Source organism: Calonectris borealis, chromosome 10 (genome assembly GCF_964195595.1).
Source record: "Calonectris borealis chromosome 10, bCalBor7.hap1.2, whole genome shotgun sequence".
In the NCBI taxonomy this organism is placed as follows: Eukaryota; Metazoa; Chordata; class Aves; order Procellariiformes; family Procellariidae; genus Calonectris; species Calonectris borealis.
Window position 1 is genome coordinate 1,167,707 of NC_134321.1, and position 15,225 is coordinate 1,182,931.

Genomic DNA, 15,225 nt, shown 5'->3' on the forward strand with positions numbered 1-15,225 from the left:
CCGGCACACAGGAACAGATGTGGAGACTGGGCACGTCTCTCTGATCAAAGCTTGACCTCCATGCAGCATCCCGAGCACGGAGAGAGACCCGTGTCTGAAGGTGCTTACCCCCCTAGCCGTCCGACCGCAGCCAGGCGAGAGGCTTTGCCCCTGAGCCGGTCAGGCGAACACGAGCTGCTCGCGCAGGGCTGCCTACAAACAGGGCTGCAGGAGCACGGCAAGTCCCAGGAGGTGCCCACGCAGACAGGGTCTGAGCATCCCATCGCGCCCCGTTCCCCGAACTGCTGCCTGCTTCTTCATTAGTTTCCATTTCATCTCCCTACCCGCCTGGCCCCAGCACCATGCGGATGAGCTGAATCCGCAAGCGGGATTGCTGACACCGTCCTCCATCGGAGACCTCCGCTGCGGGAGGGGAGGGAGATCACGTTAACTGGCTGGGGCTCGAGCGCTGCGCTGTGCCCTGAGCCCTGGGGTCCCAAAGCAGCCTGTCCCAGCTAGAGGTCACGCACACAGCCGGGCAGTACAGACTGGTCTTCGTACAGGGGCGTTGATTTGAAATGATGGACTGGGCACAGCTGTGGCACAGGATGCTTTACAAGTAGTGACAGAACACAGTCTTTGCCCATAGCCTATTCCTGTCGTACAGGAACCTCGTGAAACACCTTGATTTTTATTAATTTTCTGGACAGACCTTCCGTGTATTGCTTGCTGATGGCTCTCTATTAGACAGGCCAGCGTACCCCTGTAAATTTAACTTTATTGAAACCCAGAGCTCGTGACCCGCAGAAGGCAGCTGCAGCAGCCTCCTTTGTTCTAGATGATAAACTATAGCAAAACACAGCGTAATGTCTTCACTTGGGGTGAATATCTGCTCATTTCAATTTTAATATCAAAACTAAAGACTCACATATGTTTTGAGCTGTTAGATGCATTAATTTCACGCTTTTGCTCCTGACACTTGAGAGGCACAGGATTTTGTTAAGCTGTTTAATTGCAGTAAATTTTTTAGCAGACAGTATTTTACAAGCTGCAAAATACCTGAAAGGCTCGAGTGGATGCCAGAGGTCCAAAAAGCCTGAAGCAAGCATGTGTATGCTGAAACAGGGACTTTAGAGAAGAATTACCATTTATAGATCACAAAATCAAAACCCAAACATGCTACAGTGGTACCTTTTTTCCAAGTAGCCAAATAAAGGCATTAGTGATGGAGGATTGTGTTAATGGAGATGGACTGTGTAAGAAGTGGATGCTACTATGTGTGGACTGCAGTCACAGTCCACTAAGACAAGCCCAACAAAGGTGCTACCATTGAGGACAACCCTTGTACGTGAAGTGGCCTTGACCTCTCTCACTCAGAGACCATCCCACCGCAGGGAGGGTGGTGGGGATGACCCAGCCCTGCCCTTACAGCCCCCGGAATCATAGAATCATTCAGGTTGGAAAAGACCCTTAAGATCATCGAGTCCAACCACTTCTCCCAGTCTTCCTGTTGTTCTTCCTCCTGTTCCTTCTCCTACTCCTTTTTCCCCTTCTCCTCCTCCTCTTGCAGCTTTTATTTCTTCTATTCTTCTGCTAAACACTTCCTCCTAATTTTGCTCATCTTTTTTCTTTTTCTTATTTTTTCACCTTCCCCTGTCCTTCCTCCTGGTCCTCTTTTCCCATCATATTCTCATCCAGTCCCTCCTCCTTTTCTTAAACTCCTCCTCCTACTCTTGCCTCCTCATCCAGTTGCTTCCTGCGATGGCTGGGGACAAGGGGAGGGCCACCCACCGTCACAGTGGGCAGCAACGCAGTGCTGGACGTGGAGGCAGGCAGCGCTCTCGGCCTTACACCTCCCTCCCCGCTGCCGTGCTGGGGTGCCAGCGCACCCCCCGAAACCCTGTCCTCTCCCAGCGCCTCTGACATTTACCCGAGCTCCCACCACGCACATTCTTCTGCAGCAGAGAAAACAGGAACCACCTCTTCTCCACTGCCTCCCCTCGAGGCTCTGTTGGTTTTTAACCCTGGCAGTGGTGGAAGGGCGATCCCTCCCCGGGCCGGGGACCGCATGAGAAGAGGGGTCCATTGGAAATCCCACCCCAAAGGGCTTATGCATAGGTGCTGCCCCACAGACACAGCAGACCTGCCACCCAGAGGGAGGTGGGAACAAGCTCCCCCCTCTCTGCACAGAGGGGCAGGACGAGGGTCCCCATCCACATGGGTTTAGTGACAGATGTTCGAGGTCAGACGAGCATCCCCCACCCTGGGGACATGCCCTAACCACCCACCATCGTCTCTTCCGGACTTGATGCCCACCATATACCTCTTAAGCTTAGTTGGTGTCAAGTGCTCAAAAAAAAAAAAAAAAAAAAAGGAAAAACTGTCACTGCACACTTTGTGGGACTCAACAGTGTCAGTGCCCAGAGCACAGCACCCAGCTGATGGGGTCCCCCAAGCCCCCCACCCTGCAAGGCGGGGAGCGGGACCACACTGCCTGGCACAGACCCCCCCAGCTGGGGAGGGTGGGTGGCTGCAGGGGGAAGCAGCTCCGGAGCGGGGACAGCCAGCGTCCCCATTCAGACACGGACGTTTAAGGAACGCCCCGCTGCGGTCAGGGGTCTGGCTCACCCCTCCCCTGCGCTCAGTTCATCACAAGCCCGGCAAGAACCCCGCGGCCAGCCGAGGCAAAACAAAGCAGAAACACCCAGGGAGAAGACTTTTCTGTGGTGGCAGTAGTCTTTACTTCTAAAAACTCAGTGTTTTGTTGGTTTATTTTTTTCCCACAATTAATTTTCTTCCAGACACCTGTGTAACGGCTGTGCACCCACCTCGTAGGCAGATCACTCGAAGAGGTAGCCAGCTCTGTGCGCAAATGGTCACTGACGTCCCATCAGGAAATGCTGTTTGGATGTTAACACCTGGGCTGAAATAGCGTTTCATCGATGATCACACTACTCCCAGCACTGCTTACACTGAGGGCGTGCACTTTTGGCTGCCTTAACATTGCAGGGTTTAGAACAACAATGTGTCTTTAAAAAAAATTCAAAGATGTAAAGACATTTCCTTTGTAACAAAATGAAGAAGAGGCAATAAAGCTAAGCACAGGGCTTTATTTTTCATTCCCACTTTACTTATAACCAAAGTGCCTGTATCCAAGGGAGCTTTATTATTCCTCGCACAACTTCAGGTCTACACACCCTCTCTTGACTTGCAGCATCCGGCCGGGTTTGCAGAAGCGACACCCCCAGGCACTCAACGCATCGTTGACCAACCCGAGATGGACAAGCGACCCCGGGAGCACGTGCACCGCGATACCCTGCACACACCTCCATCACCCCACAGCTACGGCTGTCGCTGCCACCTCGGGATTTTCCTGCTCTGCTCCAGCTCCGGAGCAAGAATTTCATTTACTCTTTAGTTACCCCAGCATTTCCAGGAAAGTCAACCACGCAAGAGCACAGGGCTGGACCGAGGAGGAGGAGCTCACGCACAGGTATGTCTTTACACACATCGGTCTCACCCACCCAAAGATGGTGATGGACATGGCCTGCTCCTCCCCAGCAGCGGAGCGGGGCATCCCCCGACACACGCGGCGGAGGGGCAGAGTCCGGCCCGGGCTTGCAGCAGGTTCAGCTTCCCCCAACTCTCATTTGCAAGTTACTTTATCATAAGCAAGCAAACATCCACAGCATGGAGCACGCTTTAAAGAGAAACCAGCATCTTCTGTACCAGAAAGAAAACCTAGCAATCGTGAGCTCCTTGCACTCTCATCTCTGCAAAAAAATATTCCAGTTCTCTGGCAAATAACGTAGACATTTAATATAAGAAAAAAGACCGAGCACACAGACATCTGCCAGCCTGGGCTACCTGATATTTTCAGTGACTACCAGAAGCATCGCATGACTTAGGGAACAAATACTATGCGCAGACTCAGTGCCGGATCCTGGGATGTGTCACCCCTGTCAGATCCAAGAGGGGACGGGGGAGCTGCGGGAGGAGGAGCGGGGCAGAGCCCGGGGCGAGGGTGCTGCCGGCTCCGAGGGGAAGGTATGCTTCCCTGCTTCCCGGAGGGGGTCACTGGTAGGGAAAAACTGGCATTGCAGCATTTCAGGCACAAACCCCCCCGCCAAGACAGCTTAGGCTGCAAAGCTGTTTTCCATAAAATTCCTGGTCAAACCCAGCCAAAATAAAGGCCCATACTTTAAATGCTTAACGACCTCCAGCATCGCGGTGGGAACACAATGCCGCTCTGTGGAAACACGCTCGCCTGGAATAACAGGCAGTCGGAGGCAGGCGAGAGGCCGGGGAGCCTGCTCGGGTGGGACCGGCCAGGAATGCTTTTGGCATTCCAGTTTCAGGGCTAAAGCTCGCACGGGTTGAGCCAGTCGGCTGCCCCGGGCCAGAGCTGCGCCCTTCCCGTCCCGCCAGGGTTAAAGCAATCGCCCCGTGTGCCAACTCATTGTTTTTACATTATTGTACTCTTAGGAGGAGAAAGCTACAGCTACATGTCCTGCAATTTTATATCATCTCCTTTCAGAAAGTAATCACCCAGGTTAATCAAATTCTTCAAACCCATTGCTTTAGTACAGTTGTCAGCAGCCTGTTAGCATAAACTTCCAGTATGGATTTAAAAAAATACGACCAACCCTTGTTTTTGACCAGGACCGTAGGTTTAGTATGCCAAAAGTTACTTTTGAGATGTATTATTTCCGAAAGACTATTGCAAGATCTTAGTCATAAGAAGCTTGGAGAGACTTTATAAAAACCAGCACAACACGGAACTTCCTTTTCGGTCCCTCCTAGCCAGATACACCGTGTACCTCCCACCCACAGGCGAACAAATTTCCTTTGCTTCCTCCTCAAGGAAATATTCTCCTGCAAGCTGTATGGGATGCAAGGGGGCACTTAGTTGCTTGCAAGTGAATAGCCAGGCTCTAATTGTTAACCTTCCCCTTCTCATGTGCTTGTCAAATGACCCCAGTCCTGGCGGGACCGCGGGGAGCCCGCGTCGCGCCCGGGCTGCTCCCCGCTCAGAGGCGTTTGCTTTTGCTGCAGGTGGTGCACAGGAGGCTGGCCTTGTCCAGAGCGAAGGGTTTGCCGGTCAGCAGCGTCTCGCACTCCAGGCAGGCAAAGTGCTTCTTGTGCCAGGCCATCCCTTCTGCCTGCTGGTAGTCCTCCGAGAAGATGATCTGCAGGACAGACAGACAATTGCTTATTTCCACCATCTCGCCAAGCCGGAGCACGGCGGGAGCGGGGAGAACCAGCCCCACACCTCCCACCATGGCTGCTGGCCATGGAGGCCAGGCTTTGGGAAGGGGTAAATAAAAGGCACAAGGGCTGCTCCTGAGCAATTGAGCTGAAGTCACGGGCTGCAATTAAGAACTATAAAACCATCAGGTTTTAAATGCAACTGGAGTGGGTTGTTGCTCTGAGTTAGATATGGCACAGCCAGCTGAGACCGTCATTAACGCCACGCTGCTTTACCCCGTTTCCTTTAGGCAGCTCCAGCTCCCCGAGCAGCCGCAGCCCCGGTGACCAGCACCAGAAGGATGCCGCTCCCGGGGGGCAAGCAGGCTAACGCACGCCAGAGAAGCCCCGAATCAGCCCGCGCCAGGCCCCCAGCGCAGGCGGGGAGGCCGGGCAGGGGGAAGCCGGCCGGTCCCTACCTCGTCGCAGCCGGCGCAGCGCGGCCGGAGGCTCTCGCAGTAGTGGCGCCCGCACCAGGCGGCCCCGCTCTTCCAGAAGTAGATGAGGTCGACGAGGGGCTCGGAGCACCGGCAGCACACGAAGCACGCCGGGTGCCACTGCCGGGAGTAGCCCGCCCTGTCGGCGTACACCACCGGGCAGTCCCCCGGCACCGCCTGCTTGCAGGTCTCGCAGCGCTGCAACAGAGAGGCGGCGAGTCAGCCTGGGGCCGGGCGCGCGTCCGGCGGGAACAAAGCAGCGACGTACAGGGCACGGGACGGATATTTACTACAGATGTACTGATTCACGGCATCTTTTCAACGCCTCGTTCTTAACCCCACAGCTGGTAGGAAGCACAGTTAACAAAACAGAACAACACTCCCCAAGCCCGTCCTCAACACTTCCCACTTCTACATGGTCTGAAGGACCGACTGTGTTCCTGCTCGACATCCCATAGCGCCAAGGAGGGCAGTGGAAATAAAACGTTTAATTCCAGGACTGCTACGCTGTGTGGCTTAGGTTGTTTTTGTTTGAGCTCTTGTTCTGTGAAGGGAAACTTGAGAATGCCACAGCCAGATTTCACAGCTGTATCTGCTTGGAAAGCCCAGCGAAGGCACCAGTCCGAAATGAGGCTAGAGAAACAGTGCAGCGAGGTGGAAGGGCAAGGAAACTCTAAACTGAAGAGAAAGCAATGGTTGCAGCTCGAGAAAAGTGCTAGGAAAAATGTCTCAGTTGTGCAGCAGGACTCGGACATCACAGAGAGCATCACAGGGCACCCATGGCCAACAGAAGCAACATCTCCAAGCCTATCGCCCCACAACCTGTGCAAACATTTGGACAAGTGCTGCGTATGGACAGAGTGTAATATAATGTAATATATTTAATAATTATAATATAATTAAAAATCATTATAAATATATATTTGCCAGCCTTCACCTGGAATACCGTTTACTTTCTTCCAGCCAGATCCTCAGGCAGGTAAGAATGGCACTACCCACCATCAGCTAAGTCTGGCCTTTGGGACCCCCCCAAGCTAAAACCAACCTTCACCAAAATCCAAAGGTTCTCCAAGAAAGAATTAAGACATCCTACAGCGCAGAGGGGCAGCATGTCAAAGATGTTATTTTGCATAGAGGTTAGGAACTTTGGTCTTTACTCACTGTTTTTTTGATATATACTTCTATGCATAAGACAGATGTCACTGTACAGATTTCAGCACAGTGCTTTCAATTTATAACAGTCCAGAGACAGAATTAGATTTGGCTAATCTGATGATTAATTAGCATCTATGCATATTACACACAAGACCAACTGGGTTTACTCTTTATCTGTGCCTGCAGAGTGATCCTGCGGTTAGTTAAGAGCAAGCTTTAAAGCTCTCCTCTCTGAAGGTGACGGCTGAGGGGCTGTTATTTAAGTTCCCATTTAAGCCTGGATAGTCCAGGTCAGGCTAATAGCTGCTGGGTCTGTGCTTTGTCACTCCCTAAAAGAAGTGCTCTTGAGTAGCAGCTGGAGTCTCTTCCAGCAGAGCCCTTGGCCGCAAGGCCAGACTTCCACCAGCACGCTCCGCAGCAGGCTGGCCGGGGCTTTTACAAAACCAAGAGACAGCGCGAAGCAGCTTGCGCGTCGCACGTGTTGCGGTTTAAGCTGCCGGCCCGGCCAGAGCACTTGCACAGCGGCGGGGACAGGGCTGGGGGGTCGGGAGTCTCCCACCGCGCTCAGACAGCGATTACAAACGCTCTGATTTAAGTCAACAAGTTTCTAATAGGTGGGTAGAAGAGACACACAAACCCGTTTCTCAGCAGAAGGTAAACCAACAGTTCCTGAGCTGCAGGAGGGCCCCAGGGATGGGGCAGGGACAGAGGAGGGGACCTCCCGCAGGTGTCCCGAGGAACAACCCCCCGATGCCACCACGGCCTGGGAAGCCCCGCGCTGGGAGCGCAGGACCCCCCGGTGATCCTCACTGCTCCAAGCCCAGTAAAGCAGCAGCAGAAACGGCCTCTCTGGGGTGCAGAGGGAGCGGGGTTCCTCTATGAGCTCCCCAAGCGTCAGACTGCAGGCAAGTTCCCTCCCCACATCCAGCCCCTTTCGCTAGTTCACGGCACGAGCGCTGAGAAGACTATTTTTTATATCTAAGGAGTTTTCTTAAACTCATTTCTCCCTTTACAGCGGAAGGCTACAGGTCTTTCTGCACCCACCAAGTGGCTTGTCTTTGTTTTGTTACTATTAATTCTAGCACACCACGCATTTTGCTATTGTCTCCTCCTTCACTCAGTCTGGATTTTCAGTAACGGCCCCACAGTCCTTGGAGCGGTTCCACCAAGCCGACTGGCATCTCCTATTTTACCAGCAAATCCCGTATGACGAGCGAAGGCAGCGCAAGGAGACAAAATGTTTCCTGGCTTGGCTTTCCTGCGAGTCTGAAAGGGGATCTGTCTGCTTACACGGCTCCTTCCACTGTGAAGGGCTTCAGACGCATTTCTAAGTTCTCCCAAGACCAGGCCAACGAAGGAGTCAACTCCAGCAGAAGCTGCGCTGTTTCTGGTCTGTACGAACAAGAAAAGCGGTGAAGCTCCGGGCACGCCGGCCTCGCTGTCAGGGAGGGCAGACGGGCTCCCATCATACGGGACCCAGGCCGTATTTTTCCCCACGCCCCTGATACCTCCCCAAGGCACCAGATTTGGGCGACTCAGGGCACCAGGGAGCCCGACCCTGCCGCTGCCTCCACAGCGTCACCCCCAGAGAAGCCGCCAGACCCATCCATCCCAGCCCTGCTTATCTTGCAAGATCTAACAGCGAGAACAAACACGAGCAGCTTTCCAACTCCGAGCTCAAGTTTCTTGCCAATAAGAACTGTTAAAAAAACAACTTATTTTGCTGCTTCTTTCTATGGCAATTATTCACAGGGCTTTTCCTAAGCATCATATAACTTCCATCCCCCTGCCATTTACACACTAAAAAAGTGGCTCTTCAAATTTAAGATGGGATTACAGCTTGGTACTCATTTTACATCTCCAACAGGTAGGGAGAGGAGTGAAGACTTTATTAGCAGAGTTACCAGAGGTGCTGGCCAAGAAAGTGTCCCGTTCTCCTAAGCTTTTTCAAGCCTGCTCTCTCCACTGGCTGCTATTTTGCAATGACAGCTCCCACAGAAGGAGCTCCCCAGACACCACAAGGCTCCCCCTGAGCACTCACTACATTGCTGGCCTCAAGCTTTTTGGGACAATGGCTAATTTTGATCAACTGCTTCAGGATTTGATTTGATTCCAACACAGTGGCTTTTAACACCAGAAGACCTTCCAGTTCTGGGAGGGTTAAAGATGACTTTATGCTCGGTGGAGAACATTCAGCCCGTAGGACAGATGTATTACAGTGATGGGGCCCCTCTCTGCAGCCGAGACGAGTTCAAAAAGCTGTTTGAGCTCAGATGCCTCTCTCGTGGTGATTTACATTGGCCCTGTATATTTTCCTTTACACACCAATTTCAACACAGCTAGCCTGAGTGTGCAATAAGGGGTTTAACCACCTTAGCACAGGGACCACACAAACACCTAAGGAAATCATTCCAGCTTGTTTCTTGGTGCAGCATTGGTGCTTTCTGGGTTCATTCTCTTCTACTGCAAGGGTGGTGTGGTTTTTTGGGGTTTTTTTTTGTTGTTTTTTTTTTTTTTGATGGTTTTTTTGTGGGGTGTTTTTTTTTTTTTTTACACCTAATCTTCATAAATCTGTAGTTCAGACTCACACCTTGATCTGAAATAGGCTGAAGTGAAGCTGCTGGTGCTGATTAAGAGGTTTGGTATATAATAGATTCAAATGGGTGTCCTGCTTCTAATAGACTCAATGAAGAAATATCACACAAACTGCTTGAGAATCAGGATCTCCAAAATAAGCTATTCAGCACCGTATTTTCCCCCTATGCCCCTGCACAGGCACACGTATCTTCTCAAAAAGCCATCTTCGTTGCTGCAATCCTGCAGGTCTGAGGACAAACGTGCTCCCCGCTGAGGACAGCAAGCCCTGGCGTGGCCCTGGGCAGGCTGCTGGCACTCGTGGGCATCACCCGCGGCATCCCAGGGAGCGGTGGCGGAGGGAGGCTCAGGCGAGCTTCCTCAGGCTTGGGAGCAGGCGGCATGTTCGACAGCCAGGGTTTTGGAGACACACAGGAGATGATCACAGGTGGAGAGGTACCTAAACCTCCACCCCTGTGGTGTGCTGACCTACATTTCAACCCAGAATACATCGACAACATTAAAACCTTCAATGTCTTTGACTTCGTGCACTTCATTTCTCATGGTCCCTTTACATCCATTCTCAGCCTTCATATAGCTCATTTTGCTCCACCTACTTACTTCGCAGTATGTGTGAGGCTGAAAAGTGCTGTATCTCATTTTTCTATGGCAAAACTTTTCTTCCATAGTTTTGTAAAAGCCAGTAGACCTGGAAGTTTAGCATATTTCAGATACTGGGAAACAGTCCATTCATATCAGGTCAGCTGCATTAATGCCTGCACAGGAGATCAAATTAAAACGAACAGTATTTTGTTAGTGGGAAACAGGAGGTCCGTCTTCAGTGCGGCAAGAAACCACAGTACTCCTTAAGTCTGCTGCGAGCTGAGCTGCACAGCGTATCCGTCAAAGTGGATCTCCTGCAACTGCTTTTGAAGCTGTTCCATTTTTCAGCTAGTGCCTCTAGAAAAATGATGCGTTGAACTACAGAGAATAACATCACAGTTATGTATTTATTTGGAAGGACAAACTTGCAGTCTAAATAAACCTCATCGCTAAGTTGACTTTTATTAATATGTTTAATGGACACCTTCCTTTTTTGGCTAGTTTTTAGCTTAGAATTCTTTGTCCAATTCAGTATTTTGCTGCAATGGTGAAAAGCTTTTACTGTATCACTGGACTCTGAAAGTCAGATGCATGTTAAGAGAAAAGGCCATAGCAGAGGGGAGACATTACCCAATATGGAATGAAAATGAAAACTGCCTTTAACATGTTACAATCTCAGTGCAGTAATGGCTAGAAAAATCTTGCCTTAAAAACACTCGGACACCATTTTTTTCCCCAGCTTTAAATCCTCTGTTGCAAGTTACCCTCACAAGGGCTGTAGGAAATCTTCACTCACCATATTTTACGATAAGCATTTGTTCAGCAACCACAATGGCCACTGCAGACAGCGCTGGGAGAATACCAGCCTAAAAGGGTGTTCGGGAATCTCAGTCATTTCCCTGTGGAAATGTATTTTTACGCCAGAGACATGCATGGTCTGTTCAAAGTTCCCCTGAGCGATTCCAGCCCTGGGAGCACTATCTCCATGTTCACAGCTTTGCATTAATTAGACTGAGCCACCACCTACTGTCACTTGCGGTCTTTCCTCTTGCATTGGTCTGGAAGCCTAGCTGGAAACGCTCGCTAACTCGCAGTAAAACAGTTTCGGATCTTGAGTACCTTATTGACTCACAATCACCCGTGGACATGCCATGCTCAATCTTTCAGAGCTGCCAGGAATCCAAAGCTGAAATCACCGGCTCCTACAGCCAACGGGAAAATTTGCTTACCTTGATAGTTCAGCACAGCTTTTGCTGTGGGGGGAGGGAGATGGTGAAGAGGGGATAACCCCCCCCCATCCCTGGCAGATGGATACTTGTGCTCAGCAGGGCTGGCAGGAGCACGCGAGGGGTCCCACCGGGGTCCTTCACAGTGCGGTACCAAAGATGCAACTGGGCACCGCAGCACTGCTCCGGTAGTTTGGAAAAGCACTGCAGCAGCCTTGGAGAAGCCCACAGGAGCACAATGGCGAACAAGGAACAGATAACCCTGGCTGGGGCAATCTTCTACCCCCTCTAGTTGAATCTGTTCCTGAAAGCTCCCCAGCCTCGGAGCAGAGCCGGGACGCCCCTGCCAGCCCGCCCCGCCACCGCGGAGCGCAGCACTTACGTAGTGCCCTCCCACGGGCGCGCGCTCCAGGGCCCCGTTGGTGGACTCGGGGGGTTTGTCGGCAGCGATGCTCTTGTCTTGCGGCTTCCCCTCCTCCTTCCCGCCGCCGCCCTGGCCTGGCAGTGCCACCTCCCCAACGCCCAGCGCCTCGGCTTTGTACTTCTTCACAAATTCTTCCATCAGCTTCAGCTCGTCCTCCGCCAGGCCGCGGCACTGGGACGGGTCCTGGTCGTACAGCGGGAGTTGTCTCATCAGCTGCCGCCGGCGATAGTACGCCCCGTCCGTCCCCGCCACCGGCTGCATCTCCTTCGGGATCAGCTCCATGTACTGCATGGCCTGGGATGGAGAGAGCACCGAGAGCTACTCTGAGCCGCCTTCGGCAGGGAAGCACGAGCTTTCTGTGTGCGGGTGCTTTGCAAACAGACACTCTGCTCGCGCCGCGGAGCCGTGCGGAAAACGTGCCCCGTCCCCCCCTTCCCCTTTGAGCTGGTTCTAGCCTACACTTCAGAAACAAAAGGCTGAACTTACCCAGATGCAAGAAGCAGCCAGGCTATTGTTAATCATTTCATCCTCAGAAAACAGGTTGGGTGGATTTTTGAGGATTTTTAGTTTTGTTTTTTTTTAAAAAAAAAGACACAAAACAGACCCCCCAGGAAAGCAAAGCAGCAAAGACTTGCTTCACTACTTTGCACCCAGATCCCAACACACCCTCTCCCTCGCCAGCACTAGCATGCCACTATTCCAGGTAATTTGACAACAGGGCTGCTGAGAAGACCAGAAACCCATAAACATCAAAACCTGAGACCAGCCAGCTTCCCACTGCCTCGTGCCAGGACAGGGAGAGCTCCGGGGAGCGGGTCGGAGGCTGCACCAAGAGCACCCCATAGCCCTCACGGGCTGCATGCAGCATAATTTACAGTAAAAGATACCTTTTATCAATTAAAAAAAATAATCTTAATACAAGAAAAAGCAGTCGGATCGCAGTTGAGTCTGTATGACAGCCACCAACTCTACCCGACTACTGATTCTGCAGTAATGGGAAGGCGTTTGGCCACTGGTGCCCTGCAACATGGAAAGTAAATGCCAGAAAACTATCCAAAATAAAGTCTCCTACTCAACTGGCCACTAGCCACTACCTTAAAAGCAGAGTAAACCGTGATTTTGCAAGAGGTCTGTCCCACGCTGAATTAGCGTCTGCAGGACGATGGGGTCTGTACAGTTAACTTCTTCTGGCCGGGTGCTAAGGGAAGGGAGTTTCCCACTCAAGGCATTTTTCCTATTGTAGTGTGAAGAGCTAAGGGGCAGCCAGTTGGCTCTCTGCCATTCCGCTTTAAAGACCAGCATCCAGCTGCATTAGATTTGTTTCTTACTTGGTCAGCATTTGAAAACTTAATTTTAAAAAAGTAGAGGAGCAATTAACTGTTTACGTACATAGTCTGGTTCAGTGTGGCCTTTTAAACACAGAAACGTTTGCACAACACTGAACAACTCATCACATCTGTAAAAACTTCAAAGTCAGCTTCCACCTCAGCTACTTTCAGCCAGACAGGAGCACTGCAGGGCAAGATTCCTGCCTGAAGATTTGCAACAGCAATAGATAAATGATCTAATGGAGGCAGGGCTTTTTCCCCATTTCTTGGAGTGCACGTTAACATCGCTGCACATTATGATCCTAGACATCAACACTCAGTATATCGTGCCTCCATGCAAAGGGTAGGCTTGACATCCAGAAGTTTACTGGGGGAGGGCCGTCACCCCATGGGAGAAGGTGCTGCTGGGGAAGAGCTGGTCAGAGAGCTGCAGGACGCTGTAGAAGTGATCTGGTGCACAGATGGCTTTCCCAGAAGTGAGAAATCCTAATAGGAACTACAGAAGCAAGAGTCAAGAACTCCCTGCCAGCTCCTCCCGGGCCTCACACAGGCACTGCCCCACAAAGGATACTGCCCGGGGTATCTGACAACCGGGAGGAGCAGCCACCAAAGCCTCGACGCTGTACGACCGTGAACGTTAAGACAGCACATGCTATGCAGTCTGCTCTGGCTTGGTTCAGCCGCAGCAAGAGTGCTAGCAGGGTGCTAGCAGGATCTTAATGGAAGAAATTCTTAAATCCACCACAAACGTGCCAAGACTCATGAACGCTTACACCAGAGCTACGAGAATAGCACCGCGCCAGCACGTGCAGCTGAAGCATCCTGCCCCACTCCAGCACCACAGTCCCCGCGGCCAATACAGAATGTCTGTGCTGGAAGTGAGAGAGAAAAGCAAAGTCTCAAGCCCTTCCTAAAAGGACGGTTGGACTGGTCAGTGGCAGGTTTCAGTATCTGCCCAGACGTGTGGTGGGATTTCACTCCCTGATCAAGGGAATGCTTACAGTTATAATTGCAGATGTCATAAAATGTGTCCAGAGAATAGATCAGGGAAGAAAATTCAAGCTGACATCAAAAACTGAAATGAAGGATAATAAAAAGTTGTTTCTTTTGCTGCTACCATGTATTATCATGGTCAAATGCTTTACTATATTTCCTTAGCACAGATGATCTTGAGGAAGAGCATTTTAAGTTTTCACTGTTAACTACTGGATTTTGGAGATATTTTATGATCTGTTCTTTTCGCTTTCCTCAATCTACTTCATAACTTCTCCAGGCACAGCTTAATGAAAACACGCTCTGAACTTCCTCCTATTATTGGACCATCCAATCAGGATAACAACATTAAAAACAATCCCAAGTTTCCAGCCTGCCTTCAGAAGGAAATCACTGGAGCGACTCAGTTATGCACTAAAAGCTTTCTGGCCCAAATCCCTTTTGAACTATCCCGAGAATGGCTGACATCCAGCATTTCTCCCAAAAGTTTGTCAAGCTGATCTTCAAGCCAAGATTTACCAAGGTTGTCTTCAGCTGTCCTGCACGTTGTTTACTTGAACCAAGATATCTTGCAGGCTGTTCAGGCGCTACAAAGAATCCCACAGCTTTCCTGAAGCACCTCTGAGCTGCCCCCTCGCCAGCAGTGAAACCTGGGTTTCCGATAAATCCCGGCTGGTCAGCATGCTTAGTAAGTCAGGCTGGGTGGGAAGAGTGCCATCATTGTTCTCCCCATCCCTCAGGAGCTCCCCGATTCCCCCCAGACCTGCAGGAGGCAAACAGTGGTTAAACAAACATTCCGGCGGGGCCAGCTCCTACCGAAGGAAAGGGAAAGGAAGAGGAGACTACGATTAAACAGCCCGGCAGTTGGATACAAGGGGTCTCAGTCCTCCGTTAAAGCCCAGTGGTCTGCTCCAGTTAGCACCACAGCTGCATTCCCAGTACAGACCGCATGCCACCCCCAGTCAGCCTTTCCAAGGGGGTGGTGGCAACTGAGTTTTAAGAAGAAATAATCAGTCTGCCTCTCGGGTCTGCAGCTGCAATTTCACTTTTGTTTCCCCAACTCTTCTTTAAAAAATCTGGTTGCAATTTTGAGCAGCTTTAAACTATTTGTTTAATTTGAAGAGCAAAAGCTGTCCACTAATGACAGTGTAATATGTAGTGTTTTTAGTACCACAACACAGTTAAAAGCCAGTTAAATGCTTTCCCTCAAGAAGTGCTCTGCTGGCTAATACACACCGAAACCCACTTCCACTCGTTCC

The 15,225-nt window shown here is 51.1% G+C and overlaps 1 protein-coding gene across 1 annotated transcript in view; it reads right to left on the bottom strand.

The window, feature by feature from the left end:
- Window positions 1–2,732: 2,732 nt before the first annotated feature.
- LMCD1 (LIM and cysteine rich domains 1) overlaps window positions 2,733–15,225 on the bottom strand; it is a 34,672-nt gene continuing 22,179 nt past the window's right edge. The window contains exons 4-6 of the mRNA XM_075158578.1: window positions 11,604–11,939; window positions 5,646–5,861; window positions 2,733–5,168 (exon numbers count right to left, since the gene is read on the bottom strand). Of these exons, the coding sequence (XP_075014679.1) occupies window positions 5,010–5,168; window positions 5,646–5,861; window positions 11,604–11,939 (711 nt within the window). The 3' untranslated portion in view covers window positions 2,733–5,009. The remainder of the gene's footprint in view (window positions 5,169–5,645; window positions 5,862–11,603; window positions 11,940–15,225) is intronic.